At 42.7% G+C, this 26,956-nt stretch overlaps 1 protein-coding gene across 1 annotated transcript in view; it reads left to right on the forward strand.

The window, feature by feature from the left end:
- Positions 1-26,956, forward strand: part of CACNA1B (calcium voltage-gated channel subunit alpha1 B) — a 247,343-nt gene that overhangs the window by 163,541 nt on the left and 56,846 nt on the right. The window contains exons 24-31 of the mRNA XM_027849985.1: positions 142-153; positions 5,266-5,359; positions 7,362-7,522; positions 10,516-10,653; positions 13,274-13,475; positions 15,301-15,465; positions 16,461-16,571; positions 17,861-17,944. Coding sequence (XP_027705786.1) covers positions 142-153; positions 5,266-5,359; positions 7,362-7,522; positions 10,516-10,653; positions 13,274-13,475; positions 15,301-15,465; positions 16,461-16,571; positions 17,861-17,944 — 967 coding nt within the window. The remainder of the gene's footprint in view (positions 1-141; positions 154-5,265; positions 5,360-7,361; positions 7,523-10,515; positions 10,654-13,273; positions 13,476-15,300; positions 15,466-16,460; positions 16,572-17,860; positions 17,945-26,956) is intronic.

Genomic DNA, 26,956 nt, shown 5'->3' on the forward strand with positions numbered 1-26,956 from the left:
AGAGAGAGAGAGAGAGAGAGAGAGAGAGAGAGAGAGAGAGAGAGAGAATTTACACATACAGATGACTTCACTTGTCAATTTCTGTCTGTGTCACTGACTCTTCATTCTTTCTTTGTCTTCCTGTTGCTGGACTCTCTGTAGGAGCTTTATGGGGTAATGCGTTCTTGCTGTCTCTTGTGCCCTACTAATAATGCCTGTGCACTATTCCACACCCTTAGCAAACCACACCCCAGACAACATGGCTATAATCCATGTTATACTCATTTCATTGGCTTTGGAATCAACTGAATTCCACTGTTCATCATCTTTAGGCAATCTCCTTTCATCCAGTTGTCATCTGTCTAGTGACATCAGCATGCTTCCCAGAACCCATACCTATCTAGTAGTTTCTAACTGTGTTCCTACATAATACTCTGATCAGTAGCAGCCCTAGCTCAGGACTTAGAGACAAGGGAAGCCTGCAATTCACAGCCCTGTAGTTGGGAGAAACCCAGAATTCATAGCCTTTTGGCAGGAGACCCCCAGGATTCATAGCCTTAAAAACAGGAGAATCCTAGGATTCACAATTTTACTGAAAGTGGGTTCCTAGAGTTCATAGCTTTATAGGCTGGTAGAATAATCCCAGCCCAAATAATCTAGCTTCTTAAGCATCATATGCTTTAATTTCTTGTGTCAGGGGATACCTGGGGGCTGAGCTTTGATATTATCCTTTATTTGTAGAATGTAAGCTGACTTAGAGGTTCAGGCATTCCTGAGTCAGCAGACAGTGATCAAAAAAGTGTAGCTACTTAACAGTGAATTCCAGACACAGACTTACAGGAGTAGGGCTCGGGACCTTAATCCACAACACAGATTACAAGGAAGGTGTCTGAATCCCCAACATACTTCCGAGTGACACAGGAACAGGAAGAAATCACAGGTGTCAGCATGAATCAGGGCTTTGCCCTGTGCCCACCTCAGGATAGAGGTTCGTGAAAGTATAAGTGCTTACAACCCTGCTTCCCCTAGATAGCTCCTGGTACTCCAACACAATAATTATCAGAGTAAGAAAGAATAGAATTCCCTAGAGTTGAGGATTCCCCAGAAAGAGGAGGGAAAGGTCTCAGCACCTTTTCCCCATTTTATTCCCACTCAGACTATGCCCAGAATATTCAACTTCTTGGACCTGGGTTCAATTAGAAGGAGATAAGAATCATAGAATTTCAGAGTTGGAAGGGATACTTGAGATCATCTAATCCAGGAATTCTTAACCTTTTTTATGTCCTGGACCCCTTTGGCAGCCTAATAAGGTCTATGAATCCCTTCTCAGAATAATACTTTTAAATGCATAAAATAAGATACACATTATTACAAAGGAAACCAATTACATTGGAATGCAGTTATCAAAATATTTTTTTAAAACAAGTTAATGGACCCCAGATTAGAAGACCCTGATTAGTTCAACCTGTGCTTGAAAATGAGTCCCCTGGAGAATATCTCTAAGAATTGGTCATCTAGCTTCCAGTTGAAAACCTTAAGGGAAGACAGATCCACTACCTCCCAAGGCATTGCATTCTACTTTTGGACATCTCTAAGTCATTATGTTTTCTTTTTTTTCTCTCTGCTACTTCTGACCATCTGGGAAAAGTAGGACGTGTCCAATCTCTGTTCCACACGACAGCCTTTCAAACACTTGAAAATACCTATCATGTTGCCCTCTTCCTTACCCCCACCTCCTGCCAGTTTTCTCTCCCTAAGCTAAACTTCCCCAGGTCCTTTTCTTCATTTTTAATGGCATAGTCTCCAGTTTTCTTCCCATTTTGTTTGTCCTTTGGATGCACACCAATGACGTTCCTAAAATATGGTGTCCAAAACTGAACATTCCCCAAGTATGATCTGACCAGGACACAGTACAATGGGACTATCACATACCTTAGACTGGATACTATATTTTAAGGTAGTATAAGCTACTATAAATATTTGTTTGGCTCTCACTGATGGTTCACTAAAATGCCTGAATCTGTTTCACATGAACAGTGGCCCAGCCATCTTTGTGTTCTCCATTTTATAAAATTGTAAAGTTGAGTTTTTGAACCCAGGTGTAGAATTTTTCCCTATCAAATTTAATCTTACTAAATTTGGCCCAGGTTGCTAGCCAGTTGAGATCTTTTGGGATTCTGTCATAGAGCATGTTAGCTATTGCTTTTAGCTTCCTGATATCCACAAATTTGACAAGTATGCCTTGTATGTGTTCAAGCCATTGATAAAATGTTGAACAGCATAGGGCCAAGGACACATCCCTGGGACATTCTGCCAGATAACTTCCTCCACACTGTCATTGAGTCATTAATAACAGCTCTTTTGGTCTTGTCATTCAACCTGTCTGAATCGACCTACCTGCACAGCCATTTAGTCTGTATCTTTCTGTCTTATCCACAAGCACAGCATGAGAGATTTTGTCACATGCCTTGCTGAAACATATGTCTTCAACTATGGTAAAACTATGTCTTCAACATTCATCCAGTCTACTAATTAAGTTACCTTATTGAAAAAGGAAATGTGGTTAGTTTGGCAGGACCTCTTGTTAATGAAGCCTCACTTATCCTTACTGATTACCATTTCACAAACTGTTCCTTTAATCATATGCTCAGTATTTTTTTCCAGAAATCAGAAGTCAAGCTCACTGGCCTATAATTTGCACCTCTTTTCTTTCTTTCTTTTTTTAAATTGGACTACCATTTGCCTTTCACCAGTTCTGTGGTACCTTTCTCATTCTTCATGTTTTTTCACAGAATCACTGACAGTGACTTAGCAACTATATCTGTCAGTTCTCTCAGTATCCTAGGATGTAATTTTTCTGTGCCTAGTGATTGAACTCATGAAACTAGCAAGCTGGTCTCTTACCAACACCTCATTGAGAATGAATTTCACCTCACCACTTATGATTTTTATTCCATCTGTCTCAATCCAAAGATCATTCTCCTTGGAAGAGAAAACAGAAACCAGTTAAGAATTAAATATTCTGCCTTCTTGCTGTCATCTGCTGGCATCATCCCATCTACCATGAAGCAGTGGTCTTATTCTGGTTTTGATCTTCCTCTCCTTGGATATTATCTCCTGTGAACTGCTAGCTCTCTTTATTGATATTTTTTGGGAAGGCCCCCACAAGGACTTAGGTTCCCTGAACATCTCTCACCTTCTCCCAGACCCAATGGGGAACTTTCTTTCCTTCTTGGCATTCATTAGTGATCCTTCTTCCCCCCTGAGCATCTCATGATAACCTAAAAGTCTTTCCCTTTGCTGCTCTGAAGACCCAGCTTGGCTTCAGATCTCTTCCTGATTCTTATGGTGTTTCCAGACAGACTTTCTGGCCATTTGTACCTTGTGATTGCGGGTAGTTAGGCCTATATAACTACAGGTGGGCATTAGTTGTTCCCATTCCCAATTAGGTCCCTTCTCTCTTGGCCACATTAACTCAGGTTTTCTGTGTCTTCTGAACACATGGAAACTACTTTTGCTTTATGGGTCTGTGTTTTCTTAGAACAAAATCACCCCACCTCCTATGCCAAACACCATTTGTGATGGTGTTCAGGAACAGCCAGAATCACAGAACCTAGTGGGGCCTTTTCCTTGGTTAGCTAATAATAATAATCACCAGTCTTTATATAGGAATTTAAGGTTTTCAAAGCACTTTACCAATATTATCTCATTTTATCTATCTGAGAGGGAGGTGCTATTATTCTCCCCATTTTGCAGATGAGGAAACTGAAACTTAGAGAAGTCAAGTGACTTTTGCAAAGTCACAAATGATGAGGCAGGATTTGAACTCAGGTCTTACTAACTCCAAGTCCAGCATTCTATCCATTGCATCACCTAGCTGCCTCTGCCTAGCTAGAGGCTAAACTCCAGGCCTAAAGAAGATAGAGCCTGGAACCTGAGTCTTGGGAGCCTATGCCTTCAGCACTGCAACTGGAAGACAGTTTGCGTAATCAATAGAGAACTTTAACTAACCAGTTACCCCAAGAGTCCTGCCTGCCTCATGAGACTCAGCAGTGTCCTTGGAAAGCTACAGACCAAGTTACTTTTACTTTCCCTCCCCAGAGGTTGGTCTTCAACAGATTCATTAGCCATAAGGGCTCTTGTGGACAAGAGCAGAACTCTGTCCATCCTCCTCTTCTCCTCCCTCTCCTTTCTGCTATATTTCCTTTCATCTCCCCTCCTCTTCCTTTGCTTCCTCCCTTTTTCCTTCCTTTTCTTTCTTCTTGTCCTTTCCCCTCCCTTCTCTATCCTCTTTTTTCTTCTATTTCTTTTCTCTTTCCCCTCTTCCTTTTCAACATTCCTTATTCCATTTTCTTCTCTCCTCTTTTCTTTTCCATTCCTATTCCTCCCTCCCTTCCCTGTAGTATAAGTAGACATCCTGAGAGGTCTTAGGGCTAGCTTTCCCAGAGATCCAGGATGCCAAACCTCACAGCCCTCAGGGGGGAAAAGCCCCAACCACTTTCATTTTCTATTGGTTCTGACGTCATCTGCACTTAGTATTGAACTCCTGCCTGTGGTCTGTAACTGTTCCTCCCCCCCCCCCCATACACCCCTAACCAGGACAGCATCTGCATGCACTGGATGGGAAATGCTATTTCAGCCATATAACAGTTTCCTTGTTATATGGCTTGGCATGTCTGATCACAGGAAGTTGATCAGGTTAAGGAGATGTTCCTCTTCCGTGAAGATGGAAACCTTATGCTGCCTAAACCAAAATTTGGGGCTTCTCTCTCCTCATGAGGTTTGGAGCTGTTTTTTTCTCCCTCCTGTAGCAGAGGGGGATGTATGGCTATCAATCTGTGCTATAAAACTGTGTTTCTTCCCTGGTGAAAGAGATCTCCAATCTAGCTTGTTCCTGAGGAGGGATGCCTTTGCCCTCCTCCACCTCCTCTTCCTTTTCCTCCCCCAGATAGGAGGTTTGTTCTACTCTGTGCAATCAGTCACTTCCTTCCACCTGCCCTCCACTGTTTGTGAGGAATTTCTGGGGAAGAGAAGGGATGCCAATGTGTCCTTGGACTGCAGCATAGGGACAAGATCTGGGCCGTTAATGTTTCTGTGGCTGAAACCGAGCCCCTCAGCCCTGCATAGCAGGGGGCCAGGGACTTGGGCGTGCAGAATGAGTCCTGCCCAAGGCCTGCAGCGGTGCACATGGGTACAGTGGAGTGGGGAGGGGGGTTCTTGGGAGCCAAACACAAGCCAAATTCCTCCCTCCCTGTTTTTTTTTCTCTGTGGCTTTTCCCTTTCTAGAGGAAAAGGGAAAGACATCAGCACGATCAAGTCACTGCGAGTGCTCCGAGTCCTGAGGCCTCTGAAGACCATCAAACGCTTGCCAAAACTAAAGGTTGGAGCCTGAAGGAATCAGGGTCCTAAAGGGATGGATCTTGGAAGGGGGACTGACTGCTCTTGTCTCTTGTTTTTTTTGCCTAGTGTGAAAGAAGGGAGGGAGAGGTGCTGATTATTGAAGCAAAGGGGCAGGGGAAACTTTTATTTATTTTGATCACCTCAAGAGAGAAAAGAATGGCCTAGAGGGTCTAGGAGGGTCCTTCCACAGGAGGAATGGTTTCATGTTTGTCCAAAATGTTTGGGCAAAATTGGATTCCTTGAGTTACTACTAGCTCCAAATCTTCCTTTGGATGTTTCACAAACATGTAGAAGAGTGACCCTGGTCCCATGCAATGTCCTTCACCACAGCCCAGGGAGCACAGAGCATCACTCAATGAGTAACTGAAGAAGGGAGAGGAGTCTCTCCTTCCTCCTTCCAACCCAAGGCCTGTACCTATGGGCCTACTTGGAAGGTTTCTCTCTCAGAGTAAGCAGGGAGTCAGGAGTTCCAAAAAAGCCATGCTTCTGGATTAGATCTTGGTAAATAGGAAGCTCCACCCCATCCTACACCCACTCTCTGTCACCTTCACACGGCTGAAGTTTCCTTCTTGCTAACATCCAACTAGGCCCAATGAAGAGATGAGAAAGGTGCTGTTAGAGCCATCAAGTAATCACTTGTTTGGCTAGAGTTAGAACACAGGCCCCTATTTTTAGGATTTTTTGGGATACTGACCATTTGTGATAACAGTTCTCATTCATATAGCACTTTAAATATATAAATATATATATATATATATAAAAATTTATATATAAATATATAAAGTACTATCCCTGTGACAGCTCTGTGAGGGTAGGTAGTACAAGTCTTATCCCCATTTTACAGATCAGGAAACTGAGGCCCAAAGACATGAAGTGATTTTACCAAGGTCACACAGCTAGTAATTATTAGTCAGGATTTGAACCCAGGTTTTCTGACTTGAAGTCCAGTGCTCTTTGCATACCAGGTCTTCTCTACTAGGTCATAGAGGATAGGTCATCTATACTCTATGCTATCTGTCTTCTCTATACTCTTTATAGGTTGAGTTTACAGAAATAATTTTTCTCTTACCATTATGCCTGCCATTTGGGTGATTGTACCAGGTGACCTCTGAGTCCCTGAGGAGGATTCAGCTCATGGAACTTTGCCCAAGAGCCTTGAGTAGAAGATGCTGAGGTCCTGTCTTCCCCAAAGACCTTGATGACCTTTTTCACATCCACCCTCAAAGAAGCATTTCTCAGCTGGCCAGAGGACAGACCTTACTAGAGGAAGGCAGGCACCCTTACAGAGGATCAAAAGTTGAGAGTTAAAAGGGACTTTAGGCATCATCTAGTGCAACCCTCTCACTTAACAGATGAGGCCACCAAGGCCCAGGAGAGTGAAGTGATTTGCCCAAAGTCACATGGATAGTAAGTGACAGAAGTAGGATTGACCTTGGTTTTTTTCTCCTATCTTTCTGTGAGGCAGGCACCCAACTTCTCCGTGTAGCCAGCCAGCAGGTGTTCAGGATGGAAGGTGCCTTGAACTCAGACCTAGTCTGGTAGAAATAAGACAGGAATCTTGCCCTCTAGAAATAATCAGTTTAAGAGGCTTCTGATTTCTTTCCAGTCCCAGAATATCAGGGAGGTGAGAGCAGCCCTGAGCTCAACCTCAGCTTGTTTGCAGGTAGCAAGCCTGAGGCATCCTTCTCTTCCTCTGCCCCATAAACTTCCCAAGTGAACAAGACCCTCAGCTTAGTGGTAGCTTTGGTTTTTATTTTTTTTTTCCTTTCTTTTCCTCTTTGTCTTCCCACCATCCCTCATTCACCCGCAATTCTTTCTGTAGGCTGAGCTTGGCCTCTGGCCTGTATGAGCCCTTCTTCATCATTGTCACAGATGTGACCATCTGCCCCATAGCCCAACTCTTGCATTCCTCCCACCAGAGGCCCTGTTCAGCCCCTCCCATGCCCCCTGCTTTGCTCTCTCTCATGCTTCTCTCTCCACAGGCTGTGTTTGACTGTGTGGTAAATTCCCTGAAGAATGTCCTCAATATCCTCATTGTCTACATGCTCTTCATGTTCATCTTTGCCGTCATTGCTGTGCAGCTCTTCAAAGGAAAATTCTTCTATTGCACAGATGAATCCAAAGAGCTGCAGAGGGATTGCAGGTAAACTGAGTCACATCCAGGGCTGCCATGACATTATATCCTCCATAAGTCAGAGACCCCAAGGACAACCTCAGCCCAGGGATCCTGAGGGCACAGTTTCTTTGTCAGAAGCTCTAAAGGGCAGCCAGGGATTGGCAGATGTGTTTTAAGTTTTAGATTTAGTCCAACTTTTATGGAGGAGGCCTCTCAGCCTGAAGGACTAGCTGTAGATAAGACGTTGTTGTTCAGTCATTTCAGTTGTGTTCAACTCTTCATGATCCAATGGACCTCTGTCCTTGGGGTTCTCTTGATAAAGATACTGGAATGGTTTGCCATTTCCTTCTCTAGTGGCAAGCAGAGGTTAAGTGACTTACTCAGGGTCACAGAGCTAGGAAGTTTCTGAGGCTGGATTTGAACTCAGGTCTTCCTGATTCCAAGCCCAATGCTCTATCCACTGAGCCACCTAGCTGCTCCACAGCTAAGACAGTAAATGCTTAACAACCAGAAACGCCAACATAGTAAAATTGCCTAGCAACAACTCATATCTTTGTACTACTTTAAGATTTGCAGTGTGCTTTGTGCCAGAATTCCTCATGTCATGGCGGTCATCATTGTCATGGTGGTCATCACTGTCATGGTGAACGTTTATTATATACTTTGCAAAGAGCTCTATGTATGCTGTCTCATTTGATCCTCACAACAACCCTGTGAGGGAGGGGCTAAAATTATCCCCATTTTACAGATGAAAAAAATGAGGCAAATGGAAGTTAAATGACTTGCCGAGGGTCACACAACAAGCAAGTATCTGATACAGGATTTAAACTCAAATCTACCTGAATCCAAGCCCAGTGTTTTATCCATTATACCACCTAGCAGCCTAGATAATAGTGCAGGTCTCATTTTCCCTATTTTATAGATGAGGAAACTGACACTCAAAGAAATTAAATGACCAGCCCAAGCCTACCCCATGCCAGAGCTGGTTCAGCTTCTTCCCACACCATACAGACCTTCTCAAAAATCATTAACCAGACCAGATTGATGCTTCTCGGTAACCAAACACAGTAACACTACTTAGGAATAATCAGTAGCCAAACATGGTTACACTACATAGTAACAGTAAAATTTACACCTATAAGGAGCCTTTTGGCCTATTGGTTTAGTAGAAATGTTGGAGGTGGGGTGGAGGGTGGAAATACCTGCCCAGAGGAAATCAGCAAATATGTAATTCTGAAGAGAAGCTAAAATAAAAAGGCCCATTGAGGCCCCTCCAAGTAAACATGGTCCAGCCATGATGACTCCAAACCTGAAATGTGCCCTTACTTTATTCCCAGAAGATTTCCTTCCCCTCTGGGGAAATAGAGCCCATACTGCTCAGTGAACCAAACCTGAGTGACCAGAACCACCTCTCTAACCATGATAGTGATGGAGTGACAAGAGGGTGTGTGTGAGTGTGTGTGTGTGTGTGTGTGTGTGTGTGTGTGTGTGTGTGTGAGAGAGAGAGAGAGAGAGAGAGAGAGAGAAGAAGAAGAAGAAGAAGAAGAAGAAGAAGAAGAGGAAGAAGAAGAAGAAGAAAAAGGAGGAAGAGGAGGAGAAGAAGAAGATGATGATGATGATGATGATGTTGAAGAGAGGAGAAGGAGCGATTTTTGTCTCTGAGGCAATGAGTTATACTTTGTTTCTGGGTTAAAAAGAAAACCTTTGTGTTTCATCAACAAAGAATAAAGTACTGACTGTGCAGAGTCCTCTACTACACTCTGAGAGAAATAAAAAGTTTAGATGAGACATATATAGTCCCTGCCCTCATGGTGCTTATAGTCTAGTAGGAGAGAAATCCATAAATACAGGCAACTTGAAGTGCTTTCAATTTCCTCCATAACTTAGGAAAGATATATAGGAGGTATTGGGTAAGTAGCTATTCTTTTTCCTTGTAAATATACACTAGAAAACTTGTCTTGGGAGACAGTTTGGAAGCAGGAAGGAGATGGGAATGATCAAAGTAGGTGCTAAGAAAAAGCACCCCAAGACTGTGGTAGTAGTAAAAAGGGGGAGACAGGTGATCGATGCAGTTAGGTGTTATGTGTTGGGTGCAAGTTAGAAAGTAGTGAAAAGTGAAAACCATAGGACCAAGGGCAGAGGTCCCTAGAATTGGTTTGAAGCTGCTGGAATGTTTCAAGAAACTAAGTCATCTAGACTTAATGGCTAGGCCTAAATCCTTTACAATGGCCATTTACTTGCATAAGAACTTTATTTCAAATAGACTATTGTTTTTACTAGGCCCCACTCTTTTTAGATCATATAAATCTTTTCCTTTTTACTAAAGATTTTCATGGAGAAGAACAATTTGTAAGTCACATTGAGCATAGGCTGTACGGTTATTGGGGAATGGGTGGGAGATCAAGCCACTTTAGGAGACATCAAACATCTCTGTGAGTTTCTAAGTCTTGTTGCTCCAGATGGAGATGGGCAATTGGTTGGCTAATACCAGAGTCAAGGGATTGGTCCAAAATTCTTGGGTTTTCTAATACGGCTTTTGAAACAGCGTTTTTAGCGTAGTCAACAGTTGACTCAAAGTCAATAAAAAGTTGACAAAAAGTCAATACTTGACTCAAAGGAAAATAGATTTAGAGTTGGAAGAGACTTTAAATACCATATTGTTCAATCTTTCTGTTTTACAAACGAGGAAAGTGAGTCTCACACAAAGTAGAGGCAGGATTTGAACTCAGGTCCTTTGACTTCAGAGCAAGCTCTCTTTCCACTGGACTGCATTGCTTTTCTAATATAGAGAATTTTTAAATGAGTGCCACTCAAATGCCAAGAACAGTAACTCAGAGAACTGGGTATCCATCAAATTCGAAGCACTGGATGTGCGCAAGAAGGCAGTGATGCTCATGACTTCTTAGCAGAGAGATTATGTTTCTTCCTTCTCTCCCTGGCTCCAACACATGCTTTCTATAGGGAAAAAACATTCTCAACACAATTTATCTCCCTAACCTGCCTTATGTTCCCATTTTCAGGGGTCAGTATTTGGATTATGAAAAGGACGAAGTGGAGGCTCAACCCAGGCAATGGAAGAAATATGACTTTCACTATGACAACGTGCTCTGGGCCTTGCTGACTCTTTTCACGGTGTCTACAGGAGAAGGGTGGCCAACGTGAGTTGTCACCAGGGTCTGTGTGGCTGGGGAAGGGGGGAGATGGATAAATAATGTTCTGGGACTGTTGAGAACACAAGGAAATTCCCATGGAGAGAGTTGGACAGCTGCTCTGGAGAGGATCCTTACTAAGGGGTATCATACAATTATAAAGTTAGAATTAGAAGGGACTTGAGAAGCCCAACTCTCTCATTTTGCAGATGAGAAAACTGAGGCACAAAGGGTTTAAGTGACTTGCCAAAAGTCACTCAGCTGGTAAGTGCCTGAGGTAGGATTTGAACCCAAGTCTTCTTAACTCCATGTACAATATTCTATCCATTATACCATCCTGCCTTTTATTTATTTATTTTTTCTTAATGAATTATTTTAATCAAGGATAGCAAGAGCCTAGTTAGGAAAAAAAGTAATGTGTTTTACTTTGTCCTTTTTTAAAAAAAAAACATAGTATTTTATTTTTTCCCCAATTACATGTTAAAACAAAATTTTAAAACTCTTTTGGGTAAAGTTTTGAGTTCCAAATTCTATCCCTCCCTGCTTCCCTGAGATGGTAAGCAAACTGATATCATCCTGCCTTTTTAAAGATTTCAGGCATGAGCATGATAAGAGAGGAGAGGGATGCAAGACACTTTGATACTAATATGCATTTCTGTATATGATTCCAAGAGAGAGAATTTAAGTAAGTATCCCTCCTAAATAATACACAGATCATTTAGAGCCAGAAGGGACTGTAGAGCCCATCTAATCCAACCTTTTCATTTTATTGGGGAAACTGAGACCCAAAGAGGTTAAGTGACTTCCCTAAGATTACATAGGCAGTAAGTAGAAGAGTCAGGATTTGAATTTAAGCCCTGTGACTCCAACTCTAGCACTTTTTTCATGGTGCACCATGTTAAAGAGTCAGTCAGTCAATAAGTATTTCTTAAGTGCTTTTACTGGACCAGGCAATGTGCTAACCAAAATGTGTTGCTACAGAAGAACAGCTCTGCTTCTTGCCCTCCTAGGAACTGGTTTGTCATTTTGCTACCACAAAGAGGGCCTAAGCCCTGGCTAGGGAGCAGGCCCCAGGAGGAGGCCAGCACTCACATACAATAATAACCCTCGTCCGCACAGATGTCCCTCAATGCTTTCCTTAGGGAGGCTAGGAGCAGTACCTTGCAGGGTCCCCATCCCTGCTTTTATGAGTCCAGTTCTGAAGAGGCTAGGGTTGGAGAGAAAGGGGAATGAAAATGAGAAGAAGGATGAAGAGGAGGACTGTAGGAGAGAGGTAAGTGGGACTGCTTGTACTTGCTGGCTCAAGCCATTAAGCCATATCACATTATGATCTGGTCCTAGATTGGGTCCATTTAAAGGTAACATGACAGACTGTGTCCAGTGATGGTCTTAAAGTTAAGACCTGGGTTTGAATCCTGCCTCACATATTTATAGCTGTATGACCCTGGGCAAGTCACTTATTTCTCTGAGCTTCAGTTTCCACATCTGAAAATGGAGATAATAATGGTACCTTCCTCACAAGTTTGTTGGAAGGATCAAATGAGCATCTATCTGTAAAAAACAACAATGAAAAACCTTAAAGCCCAATATAAATGTGAACTATTATTATTATTATTATTAGAGAAGGTGCAATCATGCTGTCAGGCAAAGCAAAAATGAAAATTTAATTATCAAGAGAGATAAAGGGAGACTATAAAGTGTTTAAAGGAAGCATAGATAATAAACCAATATCAGTACTAAACATATATATGCCAACTGGAATAGCATCTAAATTCATAAAAAAAAGCCAATGGCCAAAAAACCAAACCACAGTATAACTACAGGAAACTTTTAATATTCCTCTATCAGAGCTGGAAAAATCTAACATAAAGAGAAATTAAAAAGGAAATTTCGGAATTGAACAAACTGTTGGAGAATTTAGCTAAAAGACATAGCATCCTCTGAATAGGAATATTAAAGAAAACTTATTTCTCAGAACCACATTATATCTTTACAAAAACAAACCATGTGCTGGACACAAAAATTATACATTTTTAAATGAAATACTAGTCACATCTTTTATGGGTCATAATGTAATAAAACAGTAATTAACATAGGGAACACAGACAAAAGCTGTAGACCTAAATGAAAACTTAATGGCATTTTGAACATTAGTGGATCAAAAAATAAACTCTAGGAAAAAAATGAATAACTATGTGAAAAAGAATAACAGTAATAAGACTATATCCCAAAATCTCTGGGATTCAACAAAACAGTCTTCAGAGTAAAAAATCTTATCTTCCAGAACATACATCAACGAAAGAGAAAAGAGTTAATTAACTGAATATGTAGTTTTAAAAATTAGAGAATGAACAAACCCAAAATCATCATGAGATGAAATTTTGAAAATTCAGAAGAAATAGATAAGACTAATGAATTAATAAGCAAAACTAATATCTAGTTCTTAGAAAAGGCTAACACAGAAGAGTTAATGGCAGAGCTAGGAATATAACTGGGCTCTTTTGTCTCCCAGTCTAATGATCTTTCTACTGCCCCACATTCATTGGCGGGGGGGGAGGAGTTCTTTCCCAAATCCAAGTTCTAACTTGTGTCCCAGAAACAAACTCCTTTTCCCTTTGGTTGTTTCCAGGGTACTGAAACATTCAGTGGATGCAACATATGAAGAGCAGGGTCCAAGCCCTGGCTTCCGGATGGAGCTGTCCATCTTCTATGTGGTCTACTTTGTTGTGTTTCCCTTTTTCTTCGTCAATATCTTTGTGGCATTGATCATCATCACCTTCCAGGAGCAGGGAGACAAAGTGATGTCAGAATGCAGCCTGGAGAAGAATGAGGTACCTTGTGAGTCCTGGCCTTCCACAGAGGAACCCTGGCAGGTGGTGAGGGGAGAGTTCCTAGCTGACATCTGGGGTTGTTGGGGAGGCCTCTCTCCTTCCACCTGAACAGCACAAGATTCTTGGTAATGCTGTGTCCGTGGGCCTGTGATTAGAAACCATCTGTGTGCCTTTCTCTCTTTTTTTTTTTAAACCAGGGTTGGTTTGTAAAGAGACCACTGGGTTTGATATGACAGAAAAGTCATGTTTCTCTTTGTATTGATTCTTGAGTGGGAAACTTCTTTGCCTCTGGAATCATGGTTTTTTTTCCCATGAGTCTTTGCAGAAAGACACATAGAGCCCAAATGAAAAATTCTTTGTCTACTTGTGGGCATGGTCTAGTAGTGGCTGACCCTTTAAAGATATGGTCATGCCTCTTAACTGAAGACAGGGATTCTATAAGGTGGTACAGTAATCAAGGGGAATTCTTTGGTGCTCATGAGTTCCCTGCTAGGAAGTAGCCTATTTTTCTGCCTTCCAGTTCTGGGTCTTATGTCTGAGTCTGTCAGGCAGGGAAACAGAGGCTTGTGTTGCTGAAGGAAGTAGCCTTGTTGCTAAAAATCTGATCTTCCTTTGAAGGTATTTAGATACAGGAAAGTACCTTTTATTTGAAGGCAGTAGTAGTTAGATCCACCCACCCCCCATACTTCTACTCCACTACCCCTTTCCTAGCCCAAGTCCAGGACCTGAGTGGTATTAGAACTTGGAAGATTTTAGGCAAGCAGATATTTTAATTAGGATCAAAACTGTGACCCGTCACCTGAGTTTTGAAGAGTTCATGAGTGCCAGTTGTACCTCTTTTTAGAGGCAAAAGCATAAAGCAAATTGGCTATGCCTTAGGTAGCACTGGCTTAAGTTGTAATAGCTCTGACCCAGGTGCCCATAGTCCCCTGGGGGAAGGGATCTTGTTGGTCATGGAAAGACTTAATGGTCCCTCTCACTTCTGATTGTTAACTCTATGATCCAAGCTTGACTTAGAACCTTTAGCGGTCCCTGGGACTTCTCTGCTCCCTGGAGGTCATCCAGTTTGGGACCCATTCTACTTAAACAGTTGTAGACCATACAGGTTCCAGCTTATGTCTGATTGGGCATTTATGGTGAGGTACAGGGGACATAGAGCAGCCTCTGCCACCACATGAATAGCAATGTGGTATAGAAAAATCACTGGTTTGGAAATCAGGACGTGAGTTCAAGTTCCTGCTCTTCTATTACTTGGACAAGATCACATGGGTGGTGAGTGATACTGGACAAATCATTTCACTCTCTGAGCTTCAACGGCAATAATAATACTAGCACAACTAGCCACATGGGTGGTTATGAGGATAAAAAGATAATGTATGGGGCAGCTAGGTGGCTCAGTGGATAGAGCACCGGCCCTGGAGTCAGGAGGACCTGAGTTCAAATCTGGACTCAGACCAGACACTTGACACTTACTAGCTGTGTGACCCTGGGCAAGTCACTTAATTCCAATTGCCTAAAAAAAAAAAAGATAATGTAATAGTAACTGTACAAAAATGTAGAGTCTGTAAACAAACTGTAAAACACTATATCATTCTAATTACTACAAGAGGACACTGGTCATGAGGAAAAAGGCAAAGAGCTCCTCTGGGAAGCCCAGTGGTCAGGCCCCCTCAGGTCTTGGCAGCCAGTATTCTTGAGGGATAAGGGCACCATACATGTTAGGAAAGGTTTTTAGTTCTCTCTCTTCACCTTTTCAGAGGAGATACGCTTCCCTTTGCTGCTGGCTCCTCCAAGCTCACTATGCTGTCCCCCTCTCTCCCTGCAGAGGGCTTGCATAGACTTTGCCATCAGTGCCAAGCCCCTGACCCGTTACATGCCTCAGAACAAGCAGTCCTTCCAGTACAAGACGTGGACGTTTGTGGTGTCCCCGCCCTTTGAGTATTTCATCATGGCCATGATCGCCCTCAACACGGCTGTCTTGATGATGAAGGTGAGTAATCTCACATCACTAGCACATGTGCTGCTCTTGATGCTGGCCCAGCATAGGGCAGGGAACACTCTGAAGCCATGTGGGAAATAGGGATTCCCCCTAGGAAAAGTGGTAGTGGAATCCCCGCCTCTGCTGCCATAGTAAAAGGAAATTCAATTCTAGTCAATAGATATTTATTGAGTGCTTACCTTGTGTGAAAGTGCATGTAAGGAAAATGAGTATTTGACCTCAGTTGTCTCAACGTTGTTGACTTAGCCCCTTTGCTATGTTAGTGTAGATTGGTTGCTTTAGCAAACTATGGTATGGTTGAAAAAACTCTGGATTTGGAGTCAGAGGATCTGAGTTTGAATCCTTACTGTACCCCTAATGATAGATGTGATCTTTAGCAAGTCATTTCTCCTTCCTGGGTCTTAGTTTCCGTCTCTGTAAAGTAAGAGAATTGGATTAGATCAGAGGTGGGCAAACTGCGAATATGGGCCTGTTTTTATCTGCTGTGTGAGCTGAGAATGGTTTTTTCATTTTAAAATAAATGAGCCAGACTTGGCTCCTGGGCTATGGTTTGCTGACTCCTAGACTTGATGGTGCTGCTGGGTGGTGCAGTGGATAGAGTGGGCCTGGAGTCAGGAATTCATCTTCATGTGTTCAAATCCTGCCCCAGACACTTCCTAGCTGTATGACCCTGGACAAGTCACTTAGCCCTGTTTGCCTCAGTTTCCTTATCTGTAAAATGAGCTGGAGAAGGAAATAACAAACCACTCTAGGGTCTTTGCCAAGAAAACCCTAAATGGGGTCATAAAGCGTTGGACACAACTGAAAAACAACTAAACAATAACAAAAAGACTAGATGGTCTCTGAAACCCCTTCCAGCTCTAACTCTTTGATCCTATGACCCTAAGAACCTCACTAGTGGCTGAAAGTCCAGGCAAGTTAGCTTTTTATCATGCGCTATATGTGCCCCCTTTAAAATGCAGCCCTCTCTTTCCTTTCCTGGATAGTTCTATGGCGCCCCCTATGAGTATGAAATGATGCTGAAGGGCTTGAACATTGTATTTACTTCGATGTTCTCCATGGAGTGTGTGCTGAAGATCATCGCCTTTGGGGTGCTGGTATGTTGTCTGTCCGTATCTTTCAACTGGATGATTGTTAAGAGCCTGCTAGATACAAGGGCCCCATGCTCAGTGCTAGGACTAAAGGGGAGAAACAGGATATAGTCTGTGCCCTTAAGGAGCTTATAGTCTTACATGTTAAGATGGGATTTGACATCAGAGTCCCTGGGTTCAAATCCAAGCCCTCCCACTTACTACTTATATGATTTGTCCAAGTGACTCAGATTCTCTGGGCCTCTGTTTCATCATCTCTAAGATGAAGAGGTTGGACTAGATGAGCTCTAAGGTCCCCTCAAGTTCTAAATCTATGATCTTGTGATACTTAGTAGGATGTGATGAGGACAAAGATCCAGGCAAAGAGAGATCCAGGCGAAGCACTCTAAGAAATTCATGGACTAGGAGATCACTTTCAATTGAGGAATCAAGGAAGGCTTTATAAAGCAGGTGGCAGGTGTCTGCCCTGGGCGTTGAGGGAAGATAAGGATTTGAACAGGCAGAAATGTGAAGGGAGGGCATTCCAGAGGAGAGGATGGCCTTCATGGAGGTACAGGAGTAGTGGGATTTGAGGAGCTTATGGTGATCCTTGGAAAGCCTCAGGTGAGGAGATGCCTTTGTCTAAATACCCATCCTCAATGAGTAAATCCAACCATTAATTTAAGACCCTCCTCTTGGGTCAGCTAGGTGTCACAGTAGATAGAGCACTGGCCCTAAAGTCAGGCAGACTCATCTTCCTGAGTTCAAATCTGGTCTCAGACATTTACTAGCTGTGTCACCCTGGGCAAGTCACTTCACTTGTTTGCCTCAGTTTCTTCATCTGTAAAATGAGCTGGAAAAGGAAATGGCAAACCACTGCAGTATCCTTGCCAAGAAAGCTCACTTGGGCTGCCAGGGATGATTTTGTTTAGCCAGTTGGGATCATGTTTATGGATATATCCACAATTATGTCTCTGGTCAGGGGACTTTGGCCACATAAACATGTGTCCTGTGGCTCCTAATGTCCATGTGATAATGTCAGCCATACTCACTCTATTTGAAATCTGGGAATGCCCTAGTAACAACTCAAAAACCTGTCTTTCTTGGTAGCCAGATGTGGACTCTGATCAATTTCTGGCTTGTAACCCTGGCTCACACATTTAACAATGAATGACTCACTGTGATCATCTAGAGTTCATGGTTTTATCGGTTCCTTGCTCCCATTCCGATCCCAATATTACTTCCTCTAATTCCCATTTCATTCTGTAATTTCACCATCAGTCAGACAACATTTCCTGTCCTTTTCTTTCTCCTAGAATTATTTCAGAGATGCCTGGAATGTTTTTGATTTTGTAACAGTATTGGGAAGTATTACTGATATTTTAGTAACAGAGATTGCGGTAAGTATGATTTTTTTTCTTTCTCATTGTCAGAAAAAAAACAGATTTCCTTACCAAATGTGTTCTTTTCATTCCTCCCAGAGGCACCTCCAGGGCTGGCTGTTGCTTCCTCTTCTAGAGAGGACCAGCACCCACCTGGAGCTCTTCCATTTCAGGAAGATTAGTTCTGCTTTCCCTTAAGAGGAGTCAGGAGTGAGAAGTTGTGCCCCAGCTTAGCCAAACAGGCTCCTGAATGAGGGTGTATATAGGCTGGTAAAAATGAGCTAGAGAGCTGAGTGGCAGATTGGTGAATTTGATCAGTGCATGATTAGTCACATAACAGAAGATTTTCTCATACTCAAGGGATTAACTGGGACTGTCAAGGGGCTACCTGATTGGTGCAGTGGAGAGCTGTGAGTGGACCAAAGACTTTTCAGCTGAAGTGCCCACAGGTGTAAGGGGAGTTCAGATGCAAGAGAACAGATAAGGCAGAGTCCCATAGCGATAGCCATTTGTACCTCCTAGAAGGAAGGAAAATCTCAGATCTTCTCCACCAACTGCTGAAGTCTAAGAGGGAAGTCTGGATTAATGGGTTAAATGATAGACATGAGCAAAGGCTCACATGAATGCTGGCTCAGGGAGCCATCAGTGGCAATTGGTCGCCATCTCTAGCCTTATGAAGGGACCAGTGGCTCTCTTAGCCTTATGTCCTTTGACCTCTGAAGGCCTATCTGAGTGGGCTTTGACTGTGTAAACAAAGGAAAGTTGTAGACATTACACCAATGGGAAGGCAGTACCTGTTTCCCAGAACCTGGGCTGGCTTCATCAGCAGGTGGCAGCAGACACTGAGGCAACTCCTCTCCTTCCCCCACCCCCTGTCTCCTCTTCAAACTTCTTGATGACACGATGTTAAGAACTTCCTTCGTTACTTTGACTTAATTCTTTGCTCCATATGCAAATGTAAGTACTTCTGGAAAAAAAATCTCCATATGGGCTTTTTTGAGTCATTTATACCTTAGTGTGAATGAGTTGGTATGCTTGGTCCCTAAAAGAAGGTTTTGTTAGGATCCAAATAGGGAATAACCTGAGGGCACTCAAGAAGGAAAGACTAGGGAGAGGAGTAGGCATGAAGGTGAAGAGGGTTTAAGACAGAAACTTCACTGACCCCTGCCATGTTGCTTGAGTCTTGGGAAGAGTGAGCTTAGCCCAGGTCTGTGTTTAGAAGGGACATTTTAAGCAGAATGACTTATTGGGGTCTTCTCTGGCCTGTGCCCATAAATGTCAGAACCATAGAATCTTAGAATTGGAAGGCACCTCAGTTGACATTTAGTCCAGTCCATACCAAAAGAAATCCTTACTACAATATGCCCAACAAATGGTCATCCATCTTCCTGTCTAAGACTTCCCGCAAGTGGCTTATACTTTGAGCCCTCTAGAAGTAGCTGATCTCACTTTTAGATAGTTTTAATTGCTGGAAAGTCTTTCCTGGCATCAAACCCATATTTCCCTCTTTGCGGTTTCTGCTCTTTGCCTCTGGTTCTGTCACCTGGGGCCAAAGCAAAACAAGGTTAATGCTCCTTCTTAGTGATAGCACTTCAGATACTTGAAGTCTTATCAGGTGCCATGGTAAAATTCTTATTTGGAGAATTAAGGTTCCCAAACAGCTTCTACCTCAAGAGCAGGGCATTTTGGACCCCATGGGATTGACTCTTTGCTTCATTTCATTTTGATGGTGTATACACAGTCTTAATTTCCTATGGTGGCCATGGGTACTGAAGATCTAAGTATCTGTCCAGAAATGCTCTTCTTAGCTTCATTGTTATGCCCCCTCTCAAGGATACTCACATTTTGTCTTCCACTTGTTTCTCTTTGACCTTTCTCCATGTTGGCAGTTTGGGGTTTCTCCAATGGGAGGTCAGCTGCTATACTCAGTACTTCTAGGGTCTCTATAGGTTATCCTCATTGGTGATCATTCCTACTAATACTGTAGCTCACAAGTCTTCACCAGTGCATTTTCCCATTAATAAATCAATCACTAAAACATTTAAAACATTATCTAAAATATTTATTGAAAATGCAAAGCAAACACATAATATTTATACAACATTCTACACATAAACCTGAATCATACTCTCCCACCAATGCATGTGGTATATATGGAGAGAGTGGGCACAAACTTTGAGTCTTAGGGTGCTAAGGCATACATGTAGCAAATTCATGTGGCCAGGACAACTCACAGCTCTGGAACTGCAGACTTCAATAATTACCTTTCTGTCTTCAGAACTGTCCATAAAAGTTTCTTGATGAGCATAGCTTCTGTGGGAACAAATGCTTCCACTACTAAACTGAGCTGATTCATGTTATGCTGGACTAACACCTCACTAGGCACAGCATCTGAGCTGGACAAAAATGTCTGCTAGGTTTCTTTTCTAGTGTTCCACCCTGCAAGATTTTCCTCTGCTTAGCTTGAGTTTGCTCCTTGACAGAAGCTGTAGTATCCATCACTTGCAGCTTCAAGCTTAGATGATGCCTTCAGCTGAAGTAGTATTATACATTTTTTTTTTTTATGAAAAGGCTGCAACCCTTTTCCTAATCTTGGCAAAAAGGCTCTCCAACTCTACTTCTTTGGCAGGATTCTTTTCCTCTTGCTTCCTTTTTCTTTCTTGTTTTCCCATGTACAATGCAGAAAAGTATCTTTGGGCTTCTGTTTTTCTTAATAGCAAGTAGCAGTAGGGAGCAAAAGTATGTTCTTCTGCTCTTTCTCAGTAAGTCATATATAAATAATGAGCAACTGCCCTATTGTGAAAATCATTGGTTTCTATGTTAGAACACTCAGCACACTTTCTTCAGAACACTCAATCAGATCCACACCCAGACAACTGAACTGTCAAGAGCCATGCCCCTTACATCTATAATATATGTGTGTGTATATATATATATATGTGTATATATATATATATATATATATATATATATGTATGTATATGCCTCAATGCAAGAAGTATTTTATATTTATCTTCCTTGGGAAACTTTTTCAACTTGTTCATAATCATAAGAAAGATCTTAAGATTCTTTTTCAGTTGTCTCCTCTGTCCCAGGCTTAGCAAAATCTAAATAGGAGACACATGCCAGGGAAGTTTTGCTTTAGATCCCTCCCCAGCTATTGGAGAGAAATCCTTCAGTCTTTTGCTGTTTCTACAGTAAGCCAAGTACAATTTTGATCCACTGTTGAGTAATTCTCACCCTCAGATCTCAATAATAGATATTTTTCTGAGCTATTTGTATAATTAACTAAAAGAAACACTTTGCTTTGCCTACATAGGCATGAGTTTTTCAGCAAAAAAAACAAACAAACATAAAACTGAAGTCTTCACATCCTGAGGCTTCTGGAGCTACAAGATACGTGAAGAAGTCATCTAGTTCAACCTTTAGCCTCCAGGGAGACCATAGTTATGAAAGCATGTGCAGGAGAGTTCCTTATCCACTCCCTAGTGTTCTCACTAGCCTTGTAGTTATCCCTAATAGTCCTTCTTCCCTACCCCTATCCTTAATCTGGGCCATGACCCAAGACAAGGGTGACACAAGTCTGCTAGGTTCCTGCTACTTGGCTTTCGGTTTACTCCGAGCTAAGCCATGGGATGGAGAAAGATTGTACACCTTCTCCCCTTGTTCTCCATCAGCCTCTGACAGGAATAAGGAATCTTGGAATTTGTTGCTTTAGAGCCTCAGAAACATCAGTCTTTTTGCATGTGGAGAAATTCATGAGCTCCTTTATCTGACTAGAGGAACACACACACTATCAGTCTTTTACTATCATCTTTCTTGATAGCCCCAAGACACTGGTAGTGTAGAGTAATGGGAACAGCACCAAATTTCAAACACAAAAATCCTGAAATTGAATCCTGGCACTGTCACTTAACACCCACTTGACCTTTGGCACAAGTCACTTTACCTTTTTTTTTTTTTCTGGGCCTTAGTCTCCTCATCTTTGAAATGAGAACATTTGACTGGATAATCTCTATGGTGTCTTCCAGCTCTAAGTATAATGATCTTCAAAACAATCCATTGTCCAGACAAAGAAAAAATGAAGGGGCACTGAATTTACTTATCTAAGAAATCCAGGGTTAAAATAAACAAATGAACAAAACCCCTATTATTTAAAGGAACAGACTGCTGGTTTGGTATAAGTTATCAAAAGTGACTGTCAACACTGATCAGGTTCACCAAGTTAGGGGTGCCGTTTCCATGGGTAGAGACATGAAGGCAGTATCTCTATGATCCTTGTCACCTTCATTTCAAGGGAACCAGGCATAGTAGGTTCCTGATTTCTTCTACAGTCAACATGGCATAAAACCTTTTCTTCTAAGAGTTTGGAGGCACTCAAGACATTTCGACACAGTGGAGCTCTCCTTGCAAATCACGTTTATTTTGGTAAAATGTAGCCACCTCAAACCCTTAGCTGTCAGCTCCATTGCCTGCAGGCTCAAGTGATTTATTTCCCTGCCTTGTTGAATAGAAAATAGTGAGTAGTGCCTGCATAGGGTGAATCTAAAGTGATGGGGTGGGGAAGAGGGGGACAGCAGTGGGGGAAGCATAAAATCTTGGTGAACAATGCTGATTACAAGCAGGTCACAGGGTGAACTTTTGGCTTCCCCTCTCCACCCTGGGCAGAGACAGCTGTTGTCCCCTATGTTGTTTTCCAAGAGTTGAATGCTTCCTAGTGTGCATAGCCAAATCTCCACCCTGCCCACTCCACCCCGATTTTGGACATTCTGTGTCCTAACCTAGGGTAATACATACTGAGCAGGTGGGGAAATAATTTGGCCCAAGCCTGCAGTGAGTATCATTGCTCAAACTATTGAGCAGGTAAGGCCCAACTCTCTTATGTCCTTCCTTGAAGTGAGTTGGTCAGCAGAGGAATGGATGAGCTTCCAAATGAGCTGGGTTCCTCTTTCTCCAGGTTCTGTGAGCCTTCTCGGTCCCCAAGACTGTGGTGGTCTCATGCTGTTCATTGCCTATCCTGCCCAGAATTAGAATAAGTTCCATTTCTGGTAGAGCCATGGCGTTGGCTGCCTGCCAAGCCCTCCTGTGGAAAGCAGATAGCCAGTACCATCGGCGGTGGATTCTGAGCTGGTTACCCCAAGAGAAAATTTTGAGCTGGACAACTTGAGCCATGGAACTTCTGGACACCACCCCAACCCTGTGTATTACCCTGAGTACCCTGGGGAGCTCCAACCTTAACCCCCCTCCCAGCCTTTCTAGCCTTACCAAGTAAAGGTTAAAAAGATTCATAGTGCTTTCTCTTGGGTTTATTGTCTGTCAGGCCTCATGTCCTTTGTGGAAGTAGTTTTCTTCCTTGGACAAACCTTGCATGTCATTTTCTTCACCCAAATGTGTAACTCAAGCCAATGAGATCCAGCTGGGCTTGCCCCTGGGAAAGAAGGGTGTATGAGGGGGTGTGATTGTGGTTGTTGGGGTCAGAGGGCATACAGAAGGTGGGTCTCCAAAAGAGGATCGAACAACCATCAGATTCCAGTAAAATTTCTTTGCCTAGAAATAAAAACATTGCCTTCAAATCTGCATTACAAAAAGAAATGCAAAGACTTCCCACCTAGTCCCTTGAACTTTAAGGTTTTCAAAGACAGGTTTTGGTGTGATGCATTTTGAGAATGTGAATAATGACCCCCCCCAATCAAATAATCTTCCAGTGAAGTTTTCAGAGTTTGAGTTTTTTACTTGTCCTGATGACTCATTTTCTCTTTTGTTTTCTGTTTTGTTCCTTATTTCCCTTAACCTACCTGCTGAATCACGCCATCCAATCAACATACAATGCGAAAACCCATGTCTCCGTCTGTATGTTGTGCGCCTGCTGCTCAAAAATACCCCACTTTGTAAATAATCTTGCCAATGTCCATCCATGAAAACATCACATATAGGAAACGGTTGGTTTCATGAATTTTAACAGTTCTTACAATTTTCTGCTTTGATTTGATCGTCTTTCTGTTTACTTCCCCCTCCCCCTTTGGTTCTTTAAATGTAGCCTTCCCTTGCACCAGCGAGGCTCAGTATGTGTGTGTCTTGCGCTGTTGTCCTGGACCCAGCTGGCTTCCTCGTGTCTTCTCTCTTTCTCTCTGGCTTGTTGGTCCTTAAAGCCCAGCAGAAGCTCCCAGCAGGCACGGGGCTCTCGGCAGCAGCTGTGCGCCTTGCTGCCTGTTTTAAAAAGGATGCTGGGAAACAACCACAGGCATTATTTTGGTCTAGACAGTGTCTAGGTAGGGGGTGGGTAGAGTTCAGCTAGCCCCTGGAATTGGAAAAGGCTCAGTTCCTGGGAAAGACTTCAAACTGCTGAAGGCTGGCTCTGGACCAGAGTCTGCTTAGCCCTCACCATTCTGCTTGTTGTACCCAGCCTGACCAGGAGGGCAGGTTTGTTCTGCTCTGGGTGTTTCTGTTGCACAATTGCAGTCACCTCCTTAGATTGTGTTCTAGTCTCTCCTCCCAGCTTAGCCACAGGATCTTTCACCTCCACTTCTTCCAGAAGCAGGAAACAGAACTCCAGGAAAGGTAAAGTAGGAAATGCTGTACACCAGCCATTCCTGAACTGAAGCTTCTTGAAAACATTAGTGGAAATGCCCAGTATGTCAAAGTATCAACTGAGACTTCTCTGGGAACAGAAACCAGAAGCAAGGCTGCTATGATTCAGATGAATTGTACTGGACTGTACCTGATATTGCAGAATTGTGTTACTTTCTACATGCATTGGCCTGTATTACTCATGGAAGCTTTGCAGCCGCATGAGGCATAGCCTGGACCAGCGGTACCATGGTAGTCACCAATCCCCTCAAGTTACCATACAAGGGAGAGGATCCAGAACCAAGTCACCAGCTTCCATACCTCTCCTGCTTCTTCCTTGGCCTCCCTTGATCTCCTTTTAGATGTGAAGTTAGCAGTCATCAACAAATACAGACATTTCAACATACAAAGAACAAGAAAGAAGATTATATAAAAAACTGGAAGGGGGTCACAAATAGCAACTATGGCCCTTGATCTTTTCAGGATTCTGCCCAAGTGATCTCTGCGCCAAGTAACACACTTTCTGCTCGGTCACTTTTCACCCCAAAATAGCCAGCCTTTGACAGCACCAAACCTCATATGCTTCTACATAGACTTCTGTCTCTCACTCCTCCCCCCTCCCTTTGGCAGCTTCTATTCTACTTTTGTTGATGCTGGGCAAGACAACATCTGTGTGGCCCCTAAGAACTCTCACTCTCCTGCCACAGGACTTGGAACACAAAACTGGGCTGAGCCATTCATCAGGCTGTGACTGTGGAAATTTCAGATGCTTGGACCAAGAGTAGCACTGTAGACACCGCTGTCAGGCCCCAGCATGGGGGTGTTATCCTAAATCATTCCAGGAATCAGAAACACATTGTATAAAATGAATATAACTTTGACCCTGGCCGGATGGCCAGAGCTTGGAGGCATTGGAATTCAGAATGACTGTGTCCTGTGAGAACTGTGCTTGCATGTGCTCACGTGTGTGTGTGTGTGTGGAGGAAGGACAAAGGCAAAGAATAGAGGACTGCTAAGATGGAGAAATAATTATAGTTTTGAAAGAAGATACCTTCTTGCCACGTTGGGTAGGATCCTGAAGCCAAGAATATACCCTTCTGGGTCTCATGGTGATAAATTTTCAAATGAAAAAATTAGTTCACAAATCTTTAATGAATATCCATCCTGCAGACAGCCTTATACTTGAGATGCCATGGGGGTAACAGATGAGTAATTCAGTTAGAATCAAGAAATAATTTATTAAGTGACTGCTATGAGTTAATTACAAGCAATGATAGAAATCTAGAACTGTGATTTCATTGGTATAGAGAACTCCCAAGACACAACACTTCCTCTATCAATGCTGGTCAGCACCTTCTCTGTAACTTATAGCCTTAGAGACTTGTGTAGGGCACAGAGAGATTGCCCAAGGTCACACAGCCAGTATGTGTTAAGAAGTGGGCTTGGAACTTTGGTCTTTCTAACTCCTAGGCCTGCTCTACCTGCTATACAATGTTAACTCTTACCAGAAATACCAGGATAAAAAGAAAAGACACAATTCCTACTCACAAGTTACATATATTCTCTGAGGAGAGGAGAATACAACATGTAGACATATAAATATAATACAAGGTATTATGTGATGTAAGCAAAGAAGAGGTTCAGATAAAATGAACTAGGGAGTACATTGCAGACAAAGATGGGAAATAGCATATGAAGTAGTCCAGTTTGATTGGAATGTGAGGTATATGAAAAAGAATGATGTGAAATAAAGCCCAAAAGGTAGGTCGGAGCTAAATAGTGGAGGGCCTTAAATGTCAGAGCAATAGGGAGACATAGAAGGTTTTGGAGCAGACAAGTGACATCATCAGACTTGTACCTTAGGAAGATTCTTTTAGCTATGTGAAGGATGGGTAGAGAGGCAAGAGACTGGAGGCTGAGAAACCATTTTGGAGACTACTGCAGTAATCCAGATAAGAGGTGATAAGGGTGCAAACTGAGGCAGTGGCCACCAGAGTGAAAGGAAAATAGAGGACAGATACAAGGGGTGGCACAAAGGTACATTTGAAAGAACTTGGCACGTGGCAGATAGGGCAAGGAGGAAAAGGAGTCAGAGATGAGTCTTAGAAGCCCTTCACAGAAGCCTTCCAAGCTCAGCTAAAGTGCTTACATGAAGCCTTTCCTCCTTCCTTCTCTGTTGCTAATGCCTCCTCCACCCCCACCCCCAATACTTTCTGTTTACTTGTGACTGTTTTACATGTATTTATATATTCACACATTATCCTCTCTGAAAGAGTGTAAGCTCCTTGAGGGCAGGGATTGCTTCATTTTCACCTTTGTATGCAAGGCTCTTAGCAGCGCCTATCACATTGTAGGTAAATTAATCCCGAGGCTTCAAGCCTGCTTGACTGCCCTCTTTGGGGAGTGCCTACTATATTTAAGACCTTATGCTCAGCTGTGCTATGGGTCAGCCCCTTCCCTAAC

The sequence above is a fragment of the Vombatus ursinus genome, unplaced genomic scaffold (genome assembly GCF_900497805.2).
Source record: "Vombatus ursinus unplaced genomic scaffold, bare-nosed wombat genome assembly UNPS02000580.1, whole genome shotgun sequence".
Taxonomy (NCBI): Eukaryota; Metazoa; Chordata; class Mammalia; order Diprotodontia; family Vombatidae; genus Vombatus; species Vombatus ursinus.